General features: G+C 42.1%; 1 protein-coding gene across 1 annotated transcript in view; it reads left to right on the plus strand.

Moving 5' to 3' along the window:
• Positions 1 to 21198, plus strand: part of ABCB11 (ATP binding cassette subfamily B member 11) — an 88638-nt gene that overhangs the window by 60970 nt on the left and 6470 nt on the right. Inside the window, exons 18-24 of the mRNA XM_087709426.1 lie at positions 1445 to 1601; positions 2370 to 2537; positions 5681 to 5785; positions 6228 to 6389; positions 8675 to 8878; positions 15814 to 16055; positions 17363 to 17519. Of these exons, the coding sequence (XP_087565552.1) occupies positions 1445 to 1601; positions 2370 to 2537; positions 5681 to 5785; positions 6228 to 6389; positions 8675 to 8878; positions 15814 to 16055; positions 17363 to 17519 (1195 nt within the window). The remainder of the gene's footprint in view (positions 1 to 1444; positions 1602 to 2369; positions 2538 to 5680; positions 5786 to 6227; positions 6390 to 8674; positions 8879 to 15813; positions 16056 to 17362; positions 17520 to 21198) is intronic.

Raw genomic sequence — 21198 nt, forward strand, 5'->3', positions numbered from 1 at the left:
ATATAAGGATGAAAAAATGACAGTATATAACCTATATATTGGCATTGCCTTGAAAGCAAACAAAAATATTGTAGATCAGAAATCCTTTTATATTTTCAACGATCAAAATAACTCAAATTATATCATGTTTTAGACACCCCAATTCTAAAGATTTTTAAAAAAAGTTAATTTATTTGGGGGAATCTGAAAGTTTTATTTTGGGATGATGGAGCCCTGGCCCAAGAAATGGTAGAGAGTGTGATGTCTTCTCCCCCTGGATATGGTAACCTGACCTTCTCAATTTCCCTACACACCTAGACAACGGGGATTTTAGAGGGGTTTTTTTTAAACCCTCTCTTAAGCTGCAGTTGTGTGAGAGACATGGAACTTTAAAAAAATCATTTATACCAATATCATGAATTCAGGCCATAAATATTAAGACTGTGTGCACTATGTATAATTAGTATTAGTATTTAATAAATTTATAGGCCGCCCAATCCCGAAGGACTCCGGGCAGCTTACAGAAAATACATTTTTTTAAAAATAAAGAATTAAAAAAGACAGAGAAAGACAGATTAAAAACCACATCATGCACTCAATCTAGTCGGGGCTGGACCTCAGTCATGAGGTCAACAGCCCCAGGCCTGCCAGAACAGCCAGGTTTGATAGCCTTTCGGAAGGCCATGAGAGTGGGCAGGGTCCAGATCTCTGGGGGTAGTTCATTCCATAGGGTTGGAGCGGCTACAGAGAAGGCCCTCCCCTGGGGAGCCGCCAGCCGACATTGTCTGGTTGGTTAATAGTGAAAGGGGAAGGTACTTTGGATCTTTTGTAGATGCAGTACCTCCATTTTTTTTTCTTTTTTAGGAAAGGTCCCTTACTTTATCCGGGTTTCTGCGCAAAACTGGGGTGGGGGGGAATTGGGGATTGCTGCCATACCAAGTAGATTCCTCAGGAATATTAACCTTTTTTTTTGGCCTTGAGGAATTTTTGTCACTTAATTGGGTGAAAATGAGATACTCTGGATCTCTGGATAGCAATAGCAATAGCACTTAGGCCAAGATTTATATACCGCCTCGTAGTGCCTTTACAGCCCTCTCTAAGTGGTTTATAGAGTCAGCCTATTGCCCCCAACAATCCGGGTCCTCATTTTACCCACCTCAGAAGGCTGGAAGGCTGAGTCAACCTTGAGCTGGTGAGAATGGAACTGCCAAACTGCTGGCAGCCGGCAGTCAGCGGAAGTAGCCTACAGTGCTGCATTCTAACCGCTGTGCCACCACGGCTCTTAGCTGATGACTTAAAATGAACCATGAATCTCAAGTATCAGATGCAATTAGAATAACAGTGGCATCAGAACAAAGCTCATGGTGGCATTTCATATTATATAATAAAATTGTACGATGAATGCATCATTTCCTGAACTCCCGAGACAGACAAGAGTGTGATTGGACTTTTCTCTGTTTTGTAGAGCATCTCTTCGACAGCGTTCCAGATCTCAGTTGTCCAACCTAGTCCCGGACCATCCAGGATCAATTGTAGGATCTTATTCAGAGCACAAATGTAGCCTATCTCACTATGAAGAAGATGGAGGACCATTTGAAGAAGATGGAAGACCATTTATCAAGGTCAGTCAGAGTCACCGCACGACCAAGAGAAGCTTCTGTTTTATGTTCCTTGGGTCGCTTCTCATCTCATGACACCACACCTGGCCTCAGTGATACTTTTGTTGGGATCAAATGATTGCAAGTCGCTCTTCTGGAGGCCTCCAATGAAGAGTCTTTGGAAAATGTAATTGGTTCAAACGTAGCAATGACAAGATTATTTGAGCGTTACAGGTTGGGATAAAATATCACCCTGTTCCTGTAAGTGCTGCAATGACTATTAATTTGACTGTAAAGGGGCTGTGGTGATATTAAAGGTCTGCATTAGGTTGGTTCCAGGAAGCTGGGTGGGGAAGCACAAAGAAAAGGCTTTCTTGGTGGCTGCACTTAAACGGGGAGGGGGGGGCTCTTGCCAAAATCCATGTTGATAACCTCGCCTTTGTTAGAAATACTGCCAGGTGATTCCCTCAAAATCTAAAGATCTATAATGAAGCAGAGATGTCTGCTGGTCTGCAGGCTTTCATAAAAACAATGAAAGCAGCATTGTGCCACTATCTCACATCCTCACCCTTTTATGTATGTGTGTGGGAGATGACCCCGTGTGCAGAAAAGAGGCAAAGGCTTTGCATCATAATGTTGCAAGCTGCTTTCCTTATTTCTCCTCTCCTTTGGATTTCATCCTGAGGAAAAATTGCAGGGTGGGGGGGAGGGCGGTGATGAAGAGCCATTTGCTTTTTTCCTCGGGTAGTAACAGTCATGAATACTAATGTTTCTCTCTTTCCTTTTCCAAAGGAACGGATTCATGAAAAGGTTGAGGAAGAAGTCGCACCTGCTAACGTGACCAGGATTTTGAAGTACAACGCTCCAGAATGGCACTATATGGTGCTCGGATCTCTTGGGGCAGGCGTCAATGGGGCAGTCAACCCTCTCTATGCCTTGCTCTTCAGTCAAATTCTTGGAGTAGGTCCAATGACTAGTGTCCTTTGCTTTGTAATAAATGATACTGAGCATCCTATGTTGTGCAGGAAATGGTGTGCAATGGGCTGACATAACAATTTCCTTTCTGTTATTTTCTCTCTTTCTCTCTCTCTCTCTCTCTCTCTCCCTCCCTCACTCCCTTACTCGCTCCCTCTCCCTCCCTCTCCCCTGAAGATTTCAGAAAATTTTTGCAAGCCTTTACTGCATGAATTCACACATCGCTGTAAGCTATAAAGTGGTTTCTTTGGTTTGTGCTATAGTCCTGTAGTTTGTAAACTGTGGCCTACCGCTTAGGGTGAAGCTGGAATGTTGCCTAACATGTGGCTTATCTAAAAAGCCACTGTTTAAAAAATGTACCTTGATGCAATGGGGAAGTCTAACTGCTGTGCCTGCGTATAAACAAAGACACGTTCTGAAGAAAAGTTTCAGACTGGTTCTCCAAGCAGGCCCTGTTATCCTGCCAGCAGTATTTTAGAGAAAGAAGGAAAAGACAATGTGACTGTTTCATTAATGAGCTCCAGATCAAAATGAGTCTCTGGAATGTAGCTGGCAATTCAAAATTCTGTGGAAAAGCCCATGTTTATCTGAAGGCTAGTTTTCCTGTCAGTTTTGCTTTTAGCACACGAGGAAGCAATCCTACCTCTCATCTCAACACAATTCAGCAGTTTCCCCCCCATCTGTCTGCACAAAGATGTTAGAGATGCTATTTTGGGGGGAGAGGCAAGACACACATGTGGCAAAACCTGTATGATTAGAGCTCCTAGCACTTTCTTTTTTCCTTTAAAGTTTTTGAAAGGGGGAGATTAGACATGGTTTTTATTTTATTATTATTTTTATTTTATTATTTTATTTTATTTTTATTATTTTATTTTATTATTTCATTTTATTATTTTATTTTATTATTTTATTTTATTATTTTATTTTATTATTTTATTTTATTTTATTATTTTATTTTATTTATTTCTATTTTATTTATTTTTATTTTATTTTATTATTTTATTTTATTATTATATTTTATTTTATTATTTTATTTTATTTTATTTTATTTTATTTTATTTTATTATTTTATTTTATTTTATTATTTTACTTTATTTATTTTATTTTATTTTATTTATTTTATTTTATTTTATTTTGTTTTGTTTTGTTTTGTTTTGTTTTGTTTTATTTTATTTTATTTTATTTTATTTTATTTTATTTATTTTATTATTTTATTTTATTATTTTATTATTTTATTATTTTATTATTTTATTATTTTATTATTTTATTATTTTATTATTTTATTATTTTATTATTTTATTATTTTATTATTTTATTATTTTATTATTTTATTATTTTATTATTTTATTTTATTTTCCCTAGTGAGTAAATGGGCAGGAGGGGAGTAAATGGCAAATTAGGAGCCCCTGTGGTGCAGTGGTTAGAATGTAGCATTGCAGGCAGACTCTGCCCATAGCCTGGAGTTCGATCCTGACTGGGTTCAAGGTTGATTCAGTCTTCCATCCTTCTGAGGTTGGTAAAACGAGGACCAAGATTGATGGGGGCAATATGCTGACTCTGTAAACAACTCAGAGAGGGCTGTAAAACACTATGGTATATAAGTCCATTGTATATAATGGACTTATATACCTTATATAACAAGTATATAAGTCCATTGCTTTTGCTAAATGTCTCCACTTAACTTGATGGGAATTCAGGGACAATTTTATTCCTATGGGTGACAAAGAAAAGGGGGGCAGATTGACCTAATCACCCTGCTGGATTTTCTTCTGACGAATCATTAAGTGTTAAACTTTTAAAGGGCTTATGACTTTCTGATTCTTTCTACTGCGGTCTCTTACTCCTCTTCAGAGCTGCATGGCTTTATCTGATCCAGCATTACTTTCTTTGAACTTACTGTTCTGACCTAGGCTTCCCGAGAGGGTGAAGCCAACTCCTTATCCTGACAAAAACCATTTTTATTAATTTACTGTGAATTCTGCTCATTCACATTCAGCAAAGTCTTTCCAGGGAGGATTTACAGGCACATACCTTATCTGGCTTGGAGAGCTGACAGGCCGATATCTGCAAAACCTGGCAAGGAGTCTAAGAGAGTCACGGACCAATTAAGTGAACTAATTGCCATTTGCTCCTCTTTTATTTCCTCTGGGAGGGGCCATTCATCGTCCACCTATGGCCTTACTCCCAAGTTGACCTCTGTTCTTTAGTTGTTCCCTTCATCTGGCAACTCTGCGCATGCGCACACTGGGAACAGCATCCAGCTGTTCTTCTGCCTCACTGAAGTCTGACTCCAAAGACAGCTGATAACTGTCAGACGGCCTTGGCCCCATCACTACCTCCAACACAGAGCCTTCCCCAGAATCCAGGACTGGCCCATGTTCCTCCCCAACCTCCTCACTATCCGAATCTGCTGCCAGCTCTGCTGGCTGCTGGCAGGCCAAAACACTTACTAATAATACCTGCCTTCTCAACAGATGCACTTTTCTTCTGGTGTATTTCATAAGGAGTGGAGTGGGCGCAGTGTTAGATTTCCTAGAACCACAGCAATGGTTCAACAAACTTTCAGTGTTAACACTGGATATATCTAGGATGGGATAATATGCTGTAAGAAAGATGCCCTCCAACTGGGAAGGGGTCAGAGAGGAACAAACAAGATAGTTACTAGCATGGAAGGAGCATGGTGGCTCACATGGTTAGGATGCTGGGTTGGAGGTTAGCAAGCCCATGTTCAAGACCCAGCTGCTGCCGTGGGGGTGAGCTCTCATCCTTTGCTGCAGCTCCTGCTGGGTACATGGAAGGAGCCCCCATCTGGGCATCTTCCGCCAACAGTGGTATCCCTGGCTAATATTTTCAACCTGGAATTCCCTCGAGTGACTAGCATGGAAAATGTTAATACTCAGATTCTGCTCTCTGGCATTCATTCCTTTACACCCAATGATGTGGCCAGCTCTGTTTACGAACCATTTCAAATGCCTTGCTGAAATGAACAATGATTAGACTACACAAGCATGTGCTTTTTCTACATCGCTGTGCCCTTTGGCCTAAATGCAAATTGAAAACTCATCATGTGCTTTCGACGGCACAAACTTAACATTGAATCTTACCGAATTTCCTTTTCTTTCCTCAAGACCTTCTCTGTGACTGATGAAGAAGAGCAAAGAGCTCAGATCAACGGTGTCTGCTTGCTCTTTGTGGTTGTTGGACTCGTATCGTTTTTCACCCAGTTCTTGCAGGTGATGACAACCAAATAACATTCTCAGCCTGAGGGTGCCATTCACGGGTGAAATGCAGCAGGTTCTGACAAGTTCCGGAGAACTGGTAGCGGAAATTTTGAGTAGTTCGGGGAACCAGTAGCGGAAATTTTGAGTAGTTCAGATAACCAGCAAATGCCTCCTCTAGCTCGCCCTAGAGTGGGGTGGGAATGGAGATTTTGCAGTATCCTTCCACTGCCATTCCCACCAAGCCACGCCCACCAAGCCACACTTCCCCCTCCCAAACCACGCTACGCCCACCAAGCCACGCCCACAGAACCGATAGTAAAAAAAAATGAATTTCACCACTGGTGTCATTCTCTTGCTACTCTCTCCCTGCCCTCCCCCCTCCCTTGTTTTTTTTTTTCTTTTTTGTACATGTGGACGGATGCTTAGTTTTATACTTGTTAAAAATCCTTTGCAGGGCTATACGTTTGCAAAGGCGGGAGAATTGCTGACACGGCGCCTAAGGAAAATTGGCTTCCAAGCGATGTTAGGCCAAGAAATTGGTTGGTTTGACGACCATAGAAACAGCCCAGGGGCCTTGACTACGAGACTAGCAACTGATGCCTCTCAAGTTCAAGGGGTAAGAGATTTTATTTAATAGTCGTTTCCCAAACCATCCAATATGGTTTGCTTCAGAATGAAGGAAAATAATAATTGTTGCTGGCAACTGTGTGTGTTTTGGTAACCTGATAAAGGAAGAGTATACAATTTGAGTCCCTCCTGGGGCCGTGGACACAACCTCCAGTGTAGTTGTAATATTCCCAATGATTTATAATTATTAATGGGATAAAATAAGAAGCTTTCAAGGCATTATTAATACAAGATATGCAGATCTCTGAAGCATCTAAAGCCCACTTCTCGTTGCAGCTATAAATCTGTATCTTCATTATAACCTTTTCATCAGCCAGTGGAAGGCTTTGTTTGATTTATTCTGATTTATTTTATTAAACCTTTCTTGCCTGTTCTTCTGCGGCAAATGCCGCTGCTCAAAGCAACTTTATAACATTTAAAATGATGATTTCATCAAAACAATCATGTAAAACAACGAGAGGAGACAAGGCTAGCCATTAAAACCCCATTGTAAAATTATTATCTGCCCCTCCAAGGCCACAAAACAGTCTTCTAACAACCGGGTGGAAAAATGAATGAGGAAAAAGATCAGCTGGTAATTTTGGGAGCAATACTTTCTATAATATAAGGCCTTTGTCTTCGCTCATTCATTCACACCGAGGCTCCCTAAACAGTTTGTCTATTGCAGTGTCTCTCAACCTTGGCAACTGGAAGATGTGTGGACTTCAGCTCTGTTGAGGTCTACTGGAATTTATCCTCCCTGACAGGAGAACTTTACAGCCTTTTCAGGGAAAGAAAAAAAACCACATTTTCCTTAATCATCTTCTATAGAACACACATAGGGAAACCCACATTTTTCTCCTTTGAAGCTCCACTTCTGGTCTGAAGTTGGGAGCAAGACATTCTGTTTACATGCAAGGAAATAGAACAACTATGTGAGTAGACCAAAGTAGTTTATTGTTGACCGCTTCTTGATTCAGTAAGAGTATTACCAGACTGACTATATTCTCTCAGGAACAGACAGATAAAGGCTTCAGTAGTCTGGCCTTTGCCAATTCCTCCCATGGAGTGATTCCAAGCTAGACTAGCTTTTTACTCTAGCTGATGATTCTACCACCGTAAAGGAGACTTTGGACCAATTTTGTCTTTGCTACTCCTCTTGTGCAAGACTATGGTTTTCCCAGTTGCAATGTATGGTCTTGAAAGTTGGACCATAAGAAAGGCTGAGTACCAAAGAATGGAGGCCTTTGAACTATGGTGCTGGAGAAGACTCCTGCGAGTCCCTTGGACTGCAAAGCAATCAAACCAGTCAGTCCTAGAGGAGATCAACCCTGACTGTCCTTTAGAAGGCCAGACCCTGAAGATGAAACTCAAGTACTTTGGCCACCTAATGAGAAGGAAGGACTCCCTGGAGAAGAGCCTAATGCTGGGAAAGATTGAGAGCAAAAGAAGAAGGGGATGATAGGGAATGAGGTGGCTGGATGGAGTCACCGAAGCAGTCAGCATGAGCTTAAATGCACAGAAGCATCTGGGTAGGTGGGTGGGACCTCCCGCCGCTGCCACTATCGGTTCGACCGAAGTGGGGCGAACCGGGAGCAGCCCACCTTTGAACTGAGCCCAAAATTGTTAAGTGAATGTCTTCCATTTTACCACTTTTCTTGCCACATTTGTTAAGTGAATCACTGCAGTTGCAGTTGCTAAATTAGTAACATGGTTGTTAAGAGGATCTGGCTTCTCCATTGACTTTGCTTGTCAGATGGGCGCAAAATGACTCCTGAGCACTGCAAATATGAGTACATTGTCAAGCATCGGAACGTAAATCGTGTGACTATTAGAATGGGTGCCATGATCCTAAGTGTGAAAAACGGCCATGAGTCACTATTTTCAGCGCCGTTGTCACTTTGAATGGTCACAAAATGAACTGGACTTCCTGTACATAGGTGAGAAAAATAAAAAGAGATAGCAGTAGGTCAGATGGAAGCCATGATCTTTTCATTCTTCCACCGTTTTCTACTAATGGCGCCTCTATGCTTTTCATGAGAGAATAAGGCCAGCCTAAGATACTCCAAGATGGCTGCCAAAATGGCTCACTCCCGTCCATGTAAAGAAATGGAGTGACTTTCAATGCCAGTGTCTGAGTAACAGAATGGAGTAAGGCAGATGGTGGGACATACACACCCCTGTCCTGAAATATTGTGTTGCCTCTCTGAGCTCTCCGGCATCTGCTGCAGAGAGCCAAGCCTGGTCAGAGAGAAGCTTTGGGTGATTGACTGATTGATCTCCTTTCTTTCCTAGGCAACCGGCACGCAGATAGGCATGATTGTGAATTCCTTCACCAATATTGGAGTGTCCATTATTATCGCTTTCTACTTCAGCTGGAAACTCAGCTTAGTCATAACCTGCTTCTTGCCTTTCTTGGCCTTGTCGGGAATGGTTCAGTCTCGAATGCTGACAGGCTTTGCATCTCAGGACAAGAAAGCAATGGAAGCTACCGGAAGGGTAATGGGCTTTATTTCTGTTTTACTCTTAAGACTGAGTGAGACGATGAATAACTGCTTGAGGAATTGCCTTGGTTAGGTAATTGTATCTATATCTCTCCCTCTCCCCCCTCTCTAGATCTATCTATCTATCTATCTATCTATCTATCTATCTATCTATCTATCTATCTATCTATCTATCTATCTATCATCTATCTATCTATCTATCATCTATCTATCTATCTATCTATCTATCTATCTATCATCTATCTATCTATCATCTATATCATCTATCTATCTATCTATCTATCATCTATATTGGTCTTATTGTATTCGGGTCTTTTCCCATGTAAGATTGAGATTGTCTTGGCAACATTTCGGTGAAGTCCCACTCGCCATCTTCAGGCTGGTGTTTTCAGCTTGGTGCTTGTGTGAGTAAAGCATGGTCGGAGCTGCTGTCTTTCTATAAATCTTGGTGGGGTGTGCGTGTGGAGTGCTGGCTTTGTTGCTGTAAGTGGGTTGATTGGTAAATGGAGTTGATGTTTGTAGATTGGCCGGCTGTTTCGTATCATCCTCTGTGGGGCTGAGCTGCTGGCTGTGTGTCCGTTGTTCTTTTGAGTTGTAATGACCTGGGTGGTGGTTGGGGCTCATTTGTTGACTAGGGCTGGTTTCCAGATGTTTGGTAGGCGGGAGGTATCATCACGTTTATTCATGTTGTGGGGGTGTTTCTCTATTTCAATAGCTTTCATAATTATTATCGAAATAGAGAAACATCCCCACAACATGAATAAACGTGATGATACCTCCCGCCTACCAGACCTCTGGAAACTAGCCCTAGTCAATAAACAAGTCCCAGCCACAAAAACCAACACAGGACCCAGAACAACACAGGACACCATCAGCAATCACCAATCATTATTGAAATAATGGATGTTCACGGATTTTAATTTCTGAAGGTATACATATACAGTGCAAGTTGTCCTTGACTTACGACCACAATTAAGCCCAACATTTCCTTTGCTAAGCAAGACAGTTGTTAAGTGAGTTTTGCCCCATTTTCCAACCTTTCTTGCCAAAGGGGTTAAGTGAATCACTGAAATTGTTAAGTTAGTCACACTGTCATTAAATCTGTTTTCTCCATGGACTGTGCTTGTCGGAAGGTTGCAAAAGAGAATGACAGGACCCCCGGAACACTGCAACCGTCTTAAATATGAGACAGTTGCCAAGCATCTGAATTCTGATCACATGACCATGGGGATACTAAGTGTGAGGACTGATCATAAGTCTCTTTTTTCAGTGCCATTGTAACTTCAAAGAATCACTAATTAAACTGTTGTAAGTTGAGGAGCTTCTGTAGTTACATTGAGGTAATTATTGACTGAGAAACAGTTTGGTCTAATAGTTAAGATATAGAAACCAGGAAAGGGTGAGGTCTGCACTTGCCTTAGACATGAAAGCTTGGGCCAGTCCCTTTCTCTCAGTCCTATAAAGAAAGCAGTGGTAAATCACCCAAAATATTGCCAAGAAAACAACAGGGACATGTCAATTTAGGGGGGCAAGACTAACATAAACAAACAAAAAAACCACCTCACTTAAGTCTTGGAGCCTTTGATACCTGTATATAAAATTTTTTGTTTTTTCATTTTCATAATATATAACCCCATGTATACTATTACAGAGCCAACATTGTATTGTATTATTAAATGTTCACATCAATTCATCTTACCATGAACTCCCCAAAACAATTATTGGCTCTTCTGCTCACCATACACCATATCTGTACCTTATCTATCCCTTTCTTCTCCCTCTCTCCTCCTCCTTCTCCCTCCCTTCTTTCTTCCCTCTGTCATCCTTCTCTACTTCCCCTTCCTCTTCTCCTCTCTCCCCTTTCCACTCCTCCTTTCTCTCCTCCTCTTCCTCCCACCCGCCCTCTCTCTTATCCCTCTCTTCTTCCCTTACCTCTCTCCTCTACTTCCCACTCTTCATCTCATTTACTTGGTGTATTTCAGCTTCTGAGCGAGCTCCATTTTATGTTGATGGTATTTATAATTTCTTTTCAGTATATATATTTAATTTTAACATATATCTTCCTCCTCCTTTTTTAAAAGAATAGAACAAAAAAGTAAACATACCTAGTCATTGTGCTTTTAAATACCAACCCATGTCTTAGGATCTTGTCATTTGCACATTTATTTTGAATAGTGGAACCAAATATTGGGTGAATGTGATTGGCACATTTTCTACAGTTTCTTCATCTAAAGTTCCTATTCCTTTCTTACTGCTGCTTCAAGGAAATGCAGAGAGGTGCCATGTTTGTGCCCTTCAATACATCCTTTTGCCTTGCAAGCAGAGGTGGATTCCTACCAGTTTGGACTTGTTCAGCCGAGTTGATAGTAACTCGTCCTGTCACAGCTCTGAACCAGTTCTATCGGTGGCACTATATGCGCCACCATCTTGGTTTTTGCTTCTGCCCATGTGTACTGCGCAGGCATGCATAGCGCACATCAAGCACACATGCACAAAGCACGTCCCTGAGCGAATCGGCAGTAGCAGCAGCCGGAACCCACCCCTGCTTGCAAGTGTGAAGTCCTGCATAGTCCTGATAAAGGAGTCCCTGCAGATTTTACTTGCAAATATTTACTTTGCCAACTAGAGGAGGCAGTGCCCATCTCTCTTTCAAGGCCATTGAGCCAGCACTGTCCGAAGACATTTCCGTGGTCATGTGGCCAGCACGGCATCGCAGAGTGCTGTTACCTTCCCATCAAAATGGTACCTATTTATCTATTCGCATTTGCATGCTTTTGAACTGCTAGGTTGGCAAGGAGGGAGCTCACCCTATCATGTGGCCCTTGGGTCTTGAACCCCGGCTGCCGGCTTTCCAGCTGAAAAGCCCAATGTCTTAACCACTGAGCCACCGTGCCACCATAGTCCTGGATAGTCACAAATAAATTCATGTTCTCCAATATTCTTCTTGGATGAGAGAATGTCTAGATCTCAGTGAAAGAGGCAGTACCTGAATGGTGTTTGGATCTAAATGTTCCCACATTAATCATTTGTTGCTGGTTAGATGCCATCCTCATTAGCATTTCCAGCGTAGGCAATATGTGCATTAAATAAAGAATACCAAGGCTTGCAATTCTGGGGCTATATGTTATGTAGATGGCATATGACTCTCACCTTCTCCCATATACAAGTCAAGGAGTCTCTTGTGCAAATCCATGTTGTTGTTTTGTTCTTCTTCCTAGAGGAAGCTAAAGGCCTAAGTGTTTCTTGTTTAGCATTTTCCTTCTTTTCTTTTAATGCTGCATTAGGTTGGTTCCAGGAAGTCTGCGCCATCTGAGCAATTAAAAAGAGAGAGAAAAAGAGAATCACTAAATTGGACAAAATGCCGTCTTTCCGCTCATCTATTTTTAAATTCATTTTTAGCAGCATTACAATTAACATTTATTGAGAAAACAGTTATTAACTGTAATGTTATAGCTAAATGAAATAGCTTTAAAATGATATCATTTCCCGCCTGTCCCCACTGATAAAGATGATCTCCACATACCCACGTACAATATTTGCAAGGGAGGTAAAAAAAAGTTTTTGAACTCAAAGGCTTCGAACGCTTTCAAAATGTAAGAGCTAATCTATCCATTTTTATTGTATTTATTGATCGCATTTAGAAACTACCCGTCTCCTTGACAGAGAGATCCTGGGTGATGTACAAATGTTTCGAAACATGAAAACCGAATTCTAACTAGGGCAAGAATGATGAAAAATTTAGGTTTGAAATTCAAAATAGTTTGAGACACTTTGCTGCCAAGGTTTCCATTTTGAAAGTAGAGTGATTTTTGCCACAAATCGTGTGCCACTAGATAACTTCTTTCATGCACTCTTTATGCTGAAAAAAACTGTTAGGAATAATCCCGTGTTGTGAAGAAAAGATGGTCGTTGGCAGAACTAGAACAATTTTCAACCTATTGAGTCTTCCACTTACGAACACTTGTTTAGTGTCCTTTCAAAGTTATGAGGGCAGTGAAAATAGTGACTTCTGACCATTTTTCACAGTTACGCAGGGTTCAGCATCACATGATCAAAATTCAGGTTCCTGGCAACTTCTTAGTGCCATGAGATCACCATTTGTAACAGGTGGGATTCAGCAGCTTCTGACCAGTACTGGAGGACTGATAGCGGAAATTTTGAGTAGTTCAGAGAACCGGCAAATACCACCTCTGGCTGGCCCCACCCCATCTAGTCTCTGCCTCCCAAGTCCCAGCTGATCAGAAGGAAATGGGGTTTTTGCAGTATCCTTTCCCTGGAGTGGGGAGGGAATGGAGATTTTACAGTATCCTTCCCCTGCCATGCCCACCAAGCCATGCCCACAGAACCAGTAGTAAAATTTATTGAATCCCACCACTGATTTGTAACCTGCCCAGCTGGCTTCTGACAAGCAAAGTCAGTGGGGGAAGCCAGATTTGTTTAATGACTACTTGATTCCCTTAACAACTGCAGTGATTCGCTTAGCAACAGTGGGGAAAAAAGGTTGTAAGGTGCGGCAAAACTCACTTAACAGCTGCCTTGCTGAGTAATGGATATTTGGGATGCAACTGTGGCCGTAAGTCGAGGACCACCTATAAAGGTATATTCCTAGAGGCAGGAATTTTAACCATTGCTCAGCTTAATAAGGATACATGTCTTGTCTACCATAAGATCTGGATGTAATTTTATTTTGGTCCTTGCTCCTTCCTTCTTTTTTCTGTGTTATACAATAGAATGGTTAAAAACTATATCCTGAATTCCAAAAGATATATTTGTTCTCAGACAAATGTGGTACCAGCCAAAGTTCTGGGAAATGGCTGTCTAACTTATGTTCAGTTTATTGTACTTCAGCTGTGGTGGGATTCAATTTTTTTTACTGCCAGTTCTGTGGGCGTGGCTTAGTGGGTATGGTGTGGCGGCTTGGTGGGCATGGCAGGGAAGGGATACTGTAAAATCTCCATTCCCTCCCCACTCCAGGGGAAGGTTACTGCAAAATCCCATTTCCTCCAGATCAGCTGGGACTCAGGAGGCAGAGAATAGATGGGGGCGGGGCCAGTTAGAGGTGGTATTTACCGGTTCTCCAGACTACTCAAAATTTCTGCTACCGGTTCTCCAGAACTGATCGGAACCTGCTGAATACCACCTCTGACTTCAGCATAAGGATACAAAGAAGGGAAAGGGGTTTGGAGAGCACCTTTATGACCCTGGGTCCTAGTTTAGATGTTCTGAAAATGCAAATGATATAAAAAACAACACCTTTGTGAGCCTGAAAGAGCAGCCATGCTCCTGGCTAATGTGAACAACTTGAGCACAGAACGAGTAGGGCGAGTCAGCCACAGCTTGACAAAGTTACGTGCGGATAAACAAGGTGTGCCTGTAATTCAGATGAAAGAATTCGTGCCACATGCTACCAATTACAATAATAGTTTTGACCCAAATAGGGAAACTCATCTCCGGAATAATTATAGTTCGAGACTGAATTCAGTTCTGGCTACAGCTGAAGAGTAGGTCTGGCCTCTTCATGGGAGGCCAACCAATGAAGGGTAGTAGATCAGAATTGGAAATCAGGTTTTAGGACAGTGTTTCTCAACCTTGGTGACTTTAAGTCCTGTGGACTTCAACTCCCAGAATCCCCCAGCCAGCTATGCTGGCTGGGGGATTCTGGGAGTTGACGTTCACAGGACTTAAAGTCACCAAGGTTGAGAAACACTGTTTTAGGAGAAGCAAAGAGTTTAGGCTGAAACGTTCCCCATATCTATTCAGTAAAACAGTTGCTCAATCTAAGGAAATGGTAAGACTGGTGTTGCAATCCCAACATGTGACAGGACGAGGTGGAAGGGAAACATGTTTAAAGATATGGGGAATGTTCTCACGAACAGTTATATAATATAATTTAAATATGAATTCAGATGACATCAAATACCAGATTTTCCCTGCTCCTGGCCCTGCCCACTTCTTTGACCTAAACTTATCTATTTTTTTATAGTTATTCTCACACAAGGAAGGGGGGGAGGGAGAGAGGGAGGAGAAAGAAGGAAAGGAAGGAAGGAAAAAAGAGAGAAAGAAGGAAAGAAAGAGAAAGAAATAAAGAAAGGGAAGAGAAGGAAAAAGAGAGAGTGAAAAGAATGAAGGAAAGAAGAAAGGAAGAGAAAGAGGAAGGAAAGAAGGAAGAAGAGAAAAAGAAAGAAAGGAAGAAAGGAAGGAAAAAAGAGAAAGGGAGGAAGGAGAGGGGGGAAGAAAGAAAAAGAAATTAAGAGAAAGAAAAGAGAGGAAGGAAACAAAGAAGGAAGGAAGAGAGAGAGGAAGGAAAGAAGGAAGAAGAGAAAAAAAGGAAAGGAAGAAAGGAAAGAAAAAAGATAAAGAAAGGTAGAAAGGAAAAAAGAGGGAAAGAAGGAAAGAAAGAGAAAGAAATAAAGAACGGGAAGAGAGAGAAAAAGAGAGAGTGAAAGGAAGGAAGGAAGGAAGGAAGGAAGAGAGGAAGGAAAGAAGGAAAAAGAGAAAAAGAAGGAAAGGAAGAAAGGAAGGAAAAAGGAGAAAGAAAGGAAGGAAGGAGAGGAAGGAAGGAAGGAAGGAAGAAAGAAAGAAAGAAAGAAAGAAAGAATATCTCCATTATCGTTTGCGGTTAGCAGGCTTACATTACAGCTGGAAGGTATCTTAAACATATTATTCTTCTAGAGTTGCCAAGAGGCAGATTCTTGGAGACAAAGGAACAATAAATTAATTAGCATTTAGCCTGGTGTTCCATAGAGACCATCTGAGCCAGCTGTGGATGGTTTGCTGTCTGCTTTGGATTTGCCGATTCCTACTTCGGATGTCATGCAACCCCTGCTTTACTATGTAAAAATCCTAATTCTGTAGTTCTCTAAAGTGGGTATAATCATTCACAACCTTTCTATAATCCTTAACAGATTTTTCTTTTTCTTTGGGAATCAGATTTCCAACGAAGCCCTTGCAAATATTAGGACCATAGCTGGGATTGGAAGGGAGAAAACTTTTATCGAGGCTTATGAGAAGCAGCTAGAAGTCCCCTACACAGCGGCTATTAAAAAAGCGAACGTTTATGGAGTTTGTTATGGCTTTGCCCAGTGTGTTTTGTTCATAGCCAATTCTGTCTCTTACCGATACGGAGGATTTTTAGTCGAAAAGGAAGGACTTCACTACAGCTACGTATTTAGGTAAGAAACCATTCCCCCCCCCCTTACAGAGGTACCATTTCTTCAAACACCACAGAATCTATGAATTCTCATATGGTTACAGACAAATATCTGACTGGGAAAGCTAAACAATGTTCAAAAAGATGAAGAGGGGAGGATATAAAATATTGTGATCACTAAATCAAGAATGGTCCTCCATGTCAGGAATTATTTTACAAAGATGTGCAAATAGAATAAAATAGCAGAGTTGGAAGGGACCTTGGAGGTCTTCTAGTCCAACCCCCTGCCTAAGCAGGAAACCCTATACCATTTCAGACAAATGGCTATCCAACATCTTCTTAAAGACTTCCAGTGTTGGGGCATTCACAACTTCTGGTGGCAAGTTGTTCCACTGATTAATTGTTCTAACTGTCAGCAAATTTCTCCTTAGTTCTAGGTTGCTTCTCTCCTTGATTAGTTTCCACCTGTTGCTTCTTGAACTACCCTCAGGTGCCTTGGAGAATAGTTTGACTCCCTCTTCTTTGTGGCAGCCCCTGAGATACTAGAACACTGCTATCATGTCTCCCCGGTCCTTCTTTTCATTAAACTAGACATATCCAGTTTATATGTTTTAGCCTCCAGTGCCCTAATCATCTTGGTTGCTCTTCTCTGCACTCTTTCTAGAGTCTCAACCAGAGATGGTATTCAGCTGGTTCTCTCCGGTTCGAGTGAACCGGTAGCTGTGGCTGTGGTAGGCTCCACCCACCTGCCCCAACATAATGTGTGACCTTCTGTGCATGCGCAGAAGGCGGTGCGTATGGCAGAAGGCAGTGCATGTGAGTGAAGTGAGTGAGTGCGTGCACCCGCTCACTCACATTTGCAAACCAGTAGGGAAAGTAAGTAAATCTCACCACTGGTCTCAACTTCGTTTTTACACCGTAGCGACCAAAATTGGATGCAGAAGTGTGGCCTTACCAATGCGCCAATATGTAATTTAAAATCAAATTCTGAAGACTAGGCAAAAAAGGGAGGGAGGCTCTAATTTTTACTTGTCAGCTTCTCAGTTCCAATTTGCTGATCCTGGATGGCAACCCAACCAGAGGCTTTTCAGCTGATTCAACAAGGCTTTTTTTATATGTATGTATGTATGTATGTATGTATGTATGTATGTATGTATGTATGTATGTATTTTGTGTCACAACCCCTGGTATGCCTCCCTTTATTTATTTATCAGCACAAATGCAACACGTATGTATGTATGTATGTATGTATGTATGTATGTATGTATGTATGTATACACACACACACAAAGTGTCCTGCAAACTGAGACATGTCTTTTCCAATTTCAGGGTGATTTCCTCCATTGTTACTAGCGGAACCGCTTTGGGAAGAGCGTCCTCTTATACTCCAAATTATGCCAAGGCTAAAATAGCAGCCGCCCGTTTTTTTCAGCTGGTGGATCGGATTCCCCGAATCAGTGCATACAGTGACGCCGGAGAAAAATGGGTAAGAAAATAATTGCTGTTATTCGAATCACATAATTGTAGGATTGGAAAGCTGCAAAGGTCAGGCAGTCCCCTGCCGTCCTCGAGCAAACGAGATTACAGTGTGCTGTGTAATCTGTGCCAGGAAATGAAGGGGAAAAGAGCAAAGTGTCCTGGCATCTCTCTGGTGGGCACAATGTCAGCTCAGTGTTGAGCAAATAATACATATTTAGACAATAGTGAGGCACTCTGGTGCCAAGGTTGGATGGTATAATATTTGCTCTTAGACACTGTGATTATGGCTTGACTCTTTCAGTCCTGTTCTTTATATCCCAGAAGACATAATATCCACGGAGAACTGCTTGGTGTAATAGTTAAGGTGCTAGATCAGGAGCAGGAAGTGTCAGATTCTAATCCACCCTTGGGCACAGTAACCAGCTGCATGACTGTGGGGCAGACATCATGTCTCAAACTTGGATAGGGAAGTCAAAAAACACCTATTTGCACTGGAAACGTATGCAGCCACAGTGGCACAATGGTTAGAGTGCAGTACTGCAGGCTACTTCTGCTGCCTGTCAGCTGCCTGTAATTTGGCGGTTTGAATCTCACCGGCTCATGGTTGAGCCTTCCATCCTTCCGAAGTGGGTAAAATGAGGATCCAAATTGTTTGGGCCAATATGCTGACTCTGTAAACTGCTTAAAGAGGGCTTTAAAGCACTTTGAAGTGGTATATAAGTCTAAGTGCTATTGCTATTACAATATTTGATAATAATAGCCATGGCAACTGATAATGTTTTTTTTTAATGAAAGTTCTGGATAATTTTTGCTTCCCAATGCCTGTCTGGTCCCTTATCAAAATCTGCCTACTTGTTTCCAATTTTATTCTAGTCCTCCCATTAGAGAACGTCTTAAGTCACTTTCAGATGGGATTGTCCTCAAAACACCAGGAGAATTCATGCAACGATTATAGTCAACCAGTAAACCAAATTAGCAACGTTGTGCACAAGCAATAAAACCAAAACTGAAGTACAGGGAGTCCTCAGTTAACAACTGCTCTGTTTAGTGACCATTCAAACTTAACGATCATGCTGAAACAGTAGCTGTACAACCAGTCCTTGAACTTACGACTGTTGTAACATCCTTATGTCATGTGACCAAAATTCAGGCGCTTCACAATTGCCGCTTCATATTTGTGATGGTCACAGCGTCCTGCGGTTACATCGTCACTATTTGCAACCTTCACAGCTGTCTCCTGACAAACAAAGTCATTGTGGAAGTCAGGCAGAAAGTCGCAAGTGGCGGTCTAATGACGTTAAAGGATTCGCTTAACAACTGTATCAGAACTGATGTTATAAATTGAGCACGGTTGCATGATGTTTCCCTTAAGGATTGAATTGTTCGATGATGGAGTTGCTCGCCCCAGTTGCAGTCATTGTGTGAGGATGACCTGTAGCCGAAAATAGCCAATAAACCTAAAAATATCCTGTGCAAATGTCTTTATTTTGTAGGTCAGGATTATAGATTTCCTTTCAGTGATTCTGAATCAGGGCAGAAAGAAGCGGTAGTTATGTGGGGGGGGGGGGTTACCTTGTAATCTGATAAATCTGCCGGAAGCAATGTTTCATTGTGCCTCTGGTTGGGAGTACTGGCGGAATTAGCCTCCCAGCTCAGTTGCCCCATCATCAAAATGGGGGAGAGATCAGTATCTAGAGGACAGAAACAGCTATTTTACCTCTATTAATTCCCACCACACCCATACACCTGTGGTGGGTTTCAATTTTTTTTAGAACCTCTTCTGTAGGTGTGGCCTGCTTTGTGGGAGTGGCTTGCCAGCCAGGTGACCGGGTGGGAGTGGCCCACTTGTAAAATGTGGTGAAACTCACTTAACAATGCTCTTGCTTAGCAACCAAAATGTTGGCTCAGAAACTCTGGCATTGAAGTGTGCAAGTCTTAAAGCTTGTACCCCTAACCCTTTAGAAAACCCCCCAGGGATGTTCTAACTTGACAGCTTTAAGACTTTAAGGTGTAGATAGGACTCTTAGAGGCAGGTGGGGTGATTGGTGAGCCAGCCAATCAGGGAGCGGTGGGCGGGTCAAGCGTGGTGCGCACAGGCGGGGGGAGGGAGCTGGAACCAGTTCTAAATGGCATGGTAGATTTGTGGAACCTATTCTATAGAAGAGGTTAGAACTGGCAGGAACCCATCCCTGACATGGTTCACTGACAAAAGGGCGACCGACAAAAGCATGCCCAACTAAACCGCAGTGACAAAACCGCGAGTTCTGAACCGCGCCAATGAATGAGCATTGAATCGCGCCGACAGAAGGGCGCTGTAAACCTAAACCTAAACATAACATTAACCCTAACCCTAAATGTAACACTAACCCTAACCCTAACCCTAAACGTAATGCTAACCCTAATCCTAATCCTAACCCTAACCCTAAACCTTAACCCTAAACCTAACCCTTACCTTAACTTAAATCGCCCTTCTGTTGACGCGCTGTTGTATATCGCCCTTCTGTCGACGCGCTGTTGTCGGCGCGTTGATGACGTCGCGGTTTTAACGACACGGTTTTGTCGGTGTGCTTTTGTCGTGTGCGCTTTTGTTGGGTCACGCCCTGACACACACTCATCATTAAAGCAGTCTCAGGGGATGGGAGTTTTTCTGTGCTCCACTTTCAAAGTGCGCTTTTCCTTGTTGCGTTGTTTTGAATGCCCCGGGCTTCAGCCCTTCAATTGGTTACAAGTTAACCCCAACAGTTCATTCTCTATTTTGCAGCCCTCAAAATGCACGCACGCACACACACACACACACACACACACACCACACTTTAATTAAACCAATGCTTTCCATGCTCCATAGACCACTTTCATGGCAACCTTTTGCTATTATACACATTATAATGGATGCCAGCAGTAATGGTTGCTGTAAGGGTTAGGGTTTCCAAACAGTGAGATGTACCTCCCCTCTGGGAGGAGGTTTCAGAGTATTTCTAGCAGGAATTCTGCCAGATTCTGTAACCGCTTTGTTCCCTATTCCATCCGTCTGGTAAACTCTCAGGATTCTTTTTTCTTACCATGTACATGCATAGAGCTGAACTAGACTGTGTTGTTTCCCTGTGTCATGTGAGTATGTGGGTATATGCATATTTGTTTGTTTGTCATGTTTATGTAGTGTATATTGGAGGTGGTAAAAAAAAAGGTGGTGACCCTTTGAGAGTTGTATGCAACTAAATTTCATTTTAATGTATGCCGATTAGTGTACATTTAAAGCAGTGGTGGGATACGACCCGTACACTCCGGTATGGGTGTACCGGTGCCTGATGGGAGCACCAGTTATTGTTCTGGTATGGTGCTCCAGAGGGCTCACCTGCCCGCCCGTTCTCCTTACTGGTATTTGAGCCAATTGGGGCTTCCGCACATGCGCACAGAGCGTACAACGCCTGTGCAATGCTCCGCCAAGCAGCTGGAGCATCACGGAGCATTCCAGGCAGTAAGTACGCATGCGCTGCTGCGCGCATGCCTGTGGTAGACCCCTGGCCCTGTTGCATCATACCAGTTGTACCGGGATCTTGAACCCACCACTGATTTAAAGTGACAATAAAGCTATTCTATTCTATTCTATTCCAGAATAGAAATGACAATCATTAGCTTCCTAAGAGTCATTTGCAAATTCTGAAGCAGGATTTTCTTTTCGTTGTTGT

The sequence above is a fragment of the Thamnophis sirtalis genome, unplaced genomic scaffold (assembly GCF_051295495.1).
Source record: "Thamnophis sirtalis isolate CommonGarterSnake01/CBP01778 unplaced genomic scaffold, rThaSir2_p1.2 scaffold_1, whole genome shotgun sequence".
NCBI classification, from domain to species: Eukaryota; Metazoa; Chordata; class Lepidosauria; order Squamata; family Natricidae; genus Thamnophis; species Thamnophis sirtalis.